At 33.8% G+C, this 6,448-nt stretch overlaps 1 protein-coding gene across 1 annotated transcript in view; it reads right to left on the reverse strand.

Moving 5' to 3' along the window:
• Window positions 1–3,491: 3,491 nt before the first annotated feature.
• The window catches only part of LOC127834958 (uncharacterized), a 5,737-nt gene continuing 2,780 nt past the window's right edge, over window positions 3,492–6,448 (reverse strand). Inside the window, exon 2 of the mRNA XM_052361107.1 lies at window positions 3,492–6,392. Within this exon, the coding sequence (XP_052217067.1) occupies window positions 4,296–6,392 (2,097 nt within the window). The 3' untranslated portion in view covers window positions 3,492–4,295. The remainder of the gene's footprint in view (window positions 6,393–6,448) is intronic.

The raw sequence follows: 6,448 nt of genomic DNA on the forward strand, positions 1-6,448 counted from the left end.
AAATTAAACACCCTGCAGAAAACTCCAAGATTCAAAATAAATGGCAAAGCCTTCTTCGAGAACAAAAATTTAATTGGAAACAAATATATATCATGCCATATAAAACAACTATTGATAGCACACTGAGAAATTTTCAATATAAATATGTCCATAGAATCATAGCTACAAATAAATACCTTTTTAAGTGCAACCTATCCAACACAAATTTATGTGATATATGCAGCGAACACATTGAAACAATAGAACACCTTTTCTGGGAGTGCAAACATATTCAAATTCTATGGAACCAGTTAACAACATTTCTAGAGAACCAACAATTAAAATTTAAACTGTCTCTCTTAAATATCAGTTTCGGTGTGAATAATTTTAAAATACCAGAAATTAATAACACTGTGAACCACATTATCATATTAATGAAATAATTTATATTTAGCTTCAAATACAAAAAACAAATACCTACTTTCAACTGTTTTATAAACTATTTAAAACTAAAGATCCAAATTGAAAAAGAAATAGCCCTCAACAACGATAAACTTCATATTTTTGAACAAAAATGGAAACGCATAATCTTAAAACGTAAAAACGTAAAAGCAAATCCTTATGTGTCACAAACTTGCGTAGAAAAACCAGCATTCGATACCACCAGTGCTTCTTTTTTATACTTTCGAAAGTAGAAAAACAAGCAAACGATATATCGTGTGCATCTTAAAAAATATAGAAAGTAAAATATAGTGATCAACTATTGATTCAACCAAGTGTCCCCGGACATACATTTGTATAATGTATCGTAGAATTACGTGTAGATATGTATCATTTATTTTACGATTCTTTGTTAAGGTAACGGCATTCTTAATTGAGTATAGTTATCGTATTACTAGACCTGTAGCAGTTTTAGTGGATTACAATTAGAAATTAGTACAAATCCTCATGTTCACGTTAACTAATGCTCACAAATTACTCGTGCATTATCACATACACCAGTTCTGAGTTGCTTTTATAGTTAACCTATCAAAGAGCTGATATGTAAATGTTTTAACCAATGAAATGCGTCGTTGCGACATGTAGGTGACAAAAAGGCGCACTTATGTTCATTCTGTGATCAGCTATTTGACAGTGAACGCTAATAAATATTTCTTTAAAATATATTTGGTTCGTTACAGGTTAATATCTTTATCGTTATTTAACTTTTCACAAATAACTGTTTAATATTTTCTATTTCATTTTGCTTATGTATGTGCGTGTTTTGTCTAATATATTATATTATATTGTTTATTAAATATAATATTGTATTGCTATTTTAATGTTGTAATGTTTTACTTTGCTCACCATATCTGTTGGTAAAACATATATGTTGGTAAACCATATCTGTTGGTAAACCATATCTGTTGGTAAAACATATATGTTGGTAAACCATTTATTGTATTGTAATGATTGTTAACCATAATATTTATAATAGATTCTGTGATCAGCTATTTGACAGTAAACGCTAATAAATATATCTTTAAAATATATTTGGTTCGTTACAGGGTTGTTTTTATAACCACCCTGGTTATCACGTTTGGGGAATTAGCTGCAACCCACCGCCAATAAATACCTAAAAACCCATACGGTGACAGCCTCGAGTGTATTAATAAGCCAAATGCTTTCTATTCATTCGAGCTTTAATTAACTATGTTTAAAAGAAGATAATCAACTGTATGTATCTACATGACTACATGGGACATCAATTTGTATAACTGTCTTCTATTTTCACGAGCGACGACAGATGTCATTACAAACCTAAGTTCACCCGACATAGTTGGTCAGTTGTCAAGGTCCCACAGGCTCTACATGAGTTGCCAATGCAAGATCAAGAGTTTTATGGCACCGTATGTTGCACCAAAGGTATAATTAACATATTACCGGTATTTTGTGGAGTTCGACTAAATGATGGGGACATCAACTTTGCTTGAAGTTAATACATAATAACTCAAAAATAAATTCCCATCTTGTAATAAAAAGCTTTTAAATAACTCACAAAGATGATGTCCACTACAAATTTGACACTACAATATTCAGATAATGAAGTGGTATATTATCAAGTGATCAACTATTGATTCAACTAAATAAACAGGCTTGAGTGTATTTATTACCGTAAGGCTTTCTATTCGTTCGAGCTGTAAACAACTATGTTAAAATGAAGCTAATCAAGCGTAGGTATCTAAATATAAAATTTCAGAATGTGCATGTGACATTTATTACAGGAACTGATAGCAATGACTTAAGAAACTGACAGTTCAACATTCCCTGGTATCCCTGCATAAGGATAATAGTATTAAACGCCATACGTAACCCAACAACAAGGAGCACGTAACCCAACAACAAGGAGCACGTAACCCAACAACAAGGAGCACGTAACCCAACAACAAGGAGCACGTAACCCAACAACAAGGAGCACACGATTCGTATACCTTTATTAAATTAGAAATAACGTTGCGTATTTAAAGATAATGTTTCATTGGTAAATTAAAACTTTATAATAACTTAAACAGTCGTTAAAAGTCGTATAGTACTTTAATGTTGAGATCGAATCTAAACGACGCTTACATCGCATGAAACACTGAAGCCTGCAGAAAATATTGAATTTAAAGACCCATAAACACTCAAAATCAACGAATATTTCGTAAAATATTTCGTAATATAAAGTTAGCACAGGAAATGTTTCAACGATAGATGTGGTATTGTAACATAGATTTAACGATACAAAATGCTCGATTAAATTTAGTGTGAAATATATTCCATGTGACTTTTCCGCGACTGTGTATGCTGCTTGATATCGAAAGGATATTTCAGCATTGCTGCTACGTTTGTGTTTTCGATTAGTTTATGAAAATACGTTAATGGAACATGACATACATTTTATAAATTCATATTAAATACACAATAAAATAGTTTGAAAAATACATTAATTGGGTGTAATGACAATTTACTTTGTAAACCACACTGTAAAGGTAAATTATTGTGCACGAACAGCGAATAAACAATGATAGTTGTATTCGTATAACTTACACCATTGGGACATGGGTTCAACTACAATTATCCTGGATGAACCCATATAAAGGTATGAACAATCACTGTTTCCTGTACTGAACTGTTTATAATTATTAAAAATGTAATATTTCGCATCCATATGTTTGTCGCACGTCGAGTATTATCATCATTATTTGAGTAAATAGCTTCTATTTTTGTGTTAATATGAACCAAAAAATGCTGAATAAGAACCATTTATTAAGCTATTAACAATCAGTAAAAGAACATATCAGATGTCTTCTTAATTCATATTCGGAGTGTCTCTCTGCGTATGCTCCCGGATTTTCTTTTCATAAACAATTTCTAAGCACTTCTTGGATGCTCTGCTTTCTTGTAAAATTGTGTTTTTACCCGATTTCACATCATCCTTTTCGATTGTTTGGTAATGGCTTGAAAATAAATCTTTCATTTATTTAACCTATGTACTTTTTGTGAAATATTTATATTCGGTAAAACTAACCAAATAAATGAATAAATGTAATATTTTTCCGCAAGCAAATTTATGTTACCACATTATTTTCATCTTAAACTGTAATCAGAAAAATTAAAGATTGGGACTGCAAATATGGACGATAACTGCTCCCATGGCTAACATACATGCTTTACTGTTTAAAATGTGTGAGCTTGAAATGTGTGACGCGAAAATTCCGCAACTGCGCTCACCCATTATATCAAATAACAATAAATTGTCATTCTTACTAAAGTTTGGAGACCACTCTTTAACAGTTCCACTGCGAAATGGCAATGGGTGTGTTGCTTTAAGTGTTCACGCGGTATTTGTCATCATTTATGGCACTATAAATAGCATCGGGGAATCCTTCTTAACTTATAACATGCTCACAATTTTATTTCATATCAAATTATATTTAAGATTGTCTTCCTCAAAATACACTTAAGTCTTCAAGAATACAAATAATGTTTGATATTTTTATTTTCCACTTATAAATGGCTTAAATTTAAGTAAAATATTGCTTTTACTATAAAACTTAAGATTCTTTGTGGTTCCCACTCGTGTACGGCTTTTCAAAATATCTGGTATATTTACAGGATGAAATTTCACAACGCTGATGTTGATGCTTGTATATCTTATAACATGTGTTTCCGTTATTCATTCGCGTGAGGTCAACGCTTCGAAGTATCGATCAAATGAAATGCCTAAAACGTTCAGCACAATTCTCTGCCGACTCATCACACTGTGTTTTATACAATTCAAATTTGATATTTAATTAGAGAGAGTATCTATCACTGCATCTCAATATGTGCCAGTGTGCTGCGTTATTAGTTGGGAATATTTCGACGGACTTCCTAAACATATCAGCTGCCATCTCAAAGTCACATTCCATCTCTGCGCAATGGCCGAGCAGATTCAAGCCTGTCTCAGTATGATACATATCTTGCTCATGCTCAATAATATATTCTTGTAACGCCACGTATGCCATTTCCGTTTGCTCTCTATTTTTCAGACCTCCATAAGTGAGGTATTGAAGATAGTAGAGGAACACTCCTGCATCAACACTTGCATCTTCCATGTAAATATTTTTACCCAAATTTCTTTCTTTGATGTCATCTTCAGTAATTCCTCTTTTCATTTCAAAAAGAAGTATAGGAGGCACGCAGTGTAGTTCCTGTCTGGAAAATCGCACACAGAGTACAATATTTGTATCGCTCAAAGGCGTGAATATAGCAAATCCAAGCAGTGTTTTGTCTTCCTCATGTCCTCTTCTGCATCTGCAAATAAATTTTGCGCCTTTAAGACTCATTCTCCTTTTAACGTCTTTCAGGACGTAAGCTGCTGAATCCAAATGACCTGAACACAGCAAGATGGAAGCAAGCTTTAGTCGCGATGATGCTACGTCAGTTTGTAATCCGCATTTAAAACATTCTAAAATGCATGGTAATAAAGGTGTAACATTTTCTATACATATTGATGATTGCACACTTGCTATCGAGATTAATAAATCTCGAGATATTTCGCTAGATACTCGTGATTCTAGTGCACTTCCATTACGGTATGCCATAAGGGCATGAAGGGCTACGACTAATTCATGCAACACCACATTTACTGGTTTGTTTCTGAATTCGAAGAGGCTGTTTGTAGAATAGAACCGATATGATATTCTATCATAATCAAGCTTCTTAAGAAGGCATGCATTAAGCATGTCACGGGATAATCCAAAATCACACCGGATCTTCTCGAATGACATTAATCTATCACCCAAATTGTCTATGCCGATTTTTACTAATTCGTCTAGATCATTACGTAGCAACTTCATAACATATGTGTGTAACTTTCGACATTGAACGCGAGACAGTTTCCCTTCAAAAAGATTGACACCACTTATGATATAATGTGGACATAAACCAATCTTCAACATTCGTTTCAGTGTATGTAAACATTGTTTCAACAAGAATGCTAAGTTTTGTTCTTTCCAAAAATGTAAAGGGGTCCTCTCAAGCGTATAAAATAAAACTGTTTTACAATGAAAACTTGTGATTCCGTCATCGACTACGCTGTTAAATAAACTTTTCTTTATCATCTTTAAAACAATGTAACACTTAATTTGAGTAACATTCAGATTAAACATAAGATTTCGCTCGATGAGATTTGGAGAGAGTCTCCATTCTATATGTTTCGTTTTGCTGAAAGGATGTCCAACTGGTACAAGAAAGCACATGCAGTCCCGAGCTTCTGAAAGCAATTCCTTTGTTGGCCAATGTCCAGGTCGTATCCTATCAATCCACTTGGTAACTTCTTGCAACGAACCAGATACTCCAAGTGCCTGGACAAAGTCCACATCCTTCGACCAACTCGCAGAAGGTCCAGCGTTATTTGAGCTCCCCGATATATTGTTGTACCTGCCCATGGCCTTTGCAATGCACCTTCCTGAACTGAGAACTATACGTTCTTTATAACATTCTGATAACTCATCATATAATTCTGTTTCTGGTGAAGCACAATTAGGAGATATTATTTGAAGAAGATACTGCTGATGATTCATATCATCCTCTTTCACCATTAATACATTCTCCATCCCTTTCCGCCAGTCTCCCAAAGAAATCATTACATGCACACTGTTATTACAAACAAGAAGATCCATGTCAGACTGGAGTCCTGGTGTCGTAGTTCCCTCCGACTGACTGCCAAAATGGTAGTACCTACCGGTCTGGCCATTGATAGTGTTTTTTATGGTAATATTCGTTTCTCTCAACAAGAACGACTCTCTTCTTGCAAGTACGGTTGCTTCACTTACTCCTATATCCTCGAGCACTGAAGAGAGACGCTTCGACAAAGTCTTGTAAAACGTGTTCTTTACATAATCACTCTGAAATATAAATACGTGAATTTAATTATCTTAAAAGCCATGAGAGCAATTGAAGT

Source organism: Dreissena polymorpha, chromosome 6 (assembly GCF_020536995.1).
Source record: "Dreissena polymorpha isolate Duluth1 chromosome 6, UMN_Dpol_1.0, whole genome shotgun sequence".
Classification (NCBI taxonomy): Eukaryota; Metazoa; Mollusca; class Bivalvia; order Myida; family Dreissenidae; genus Dreissena; species Dreissena polymorpha.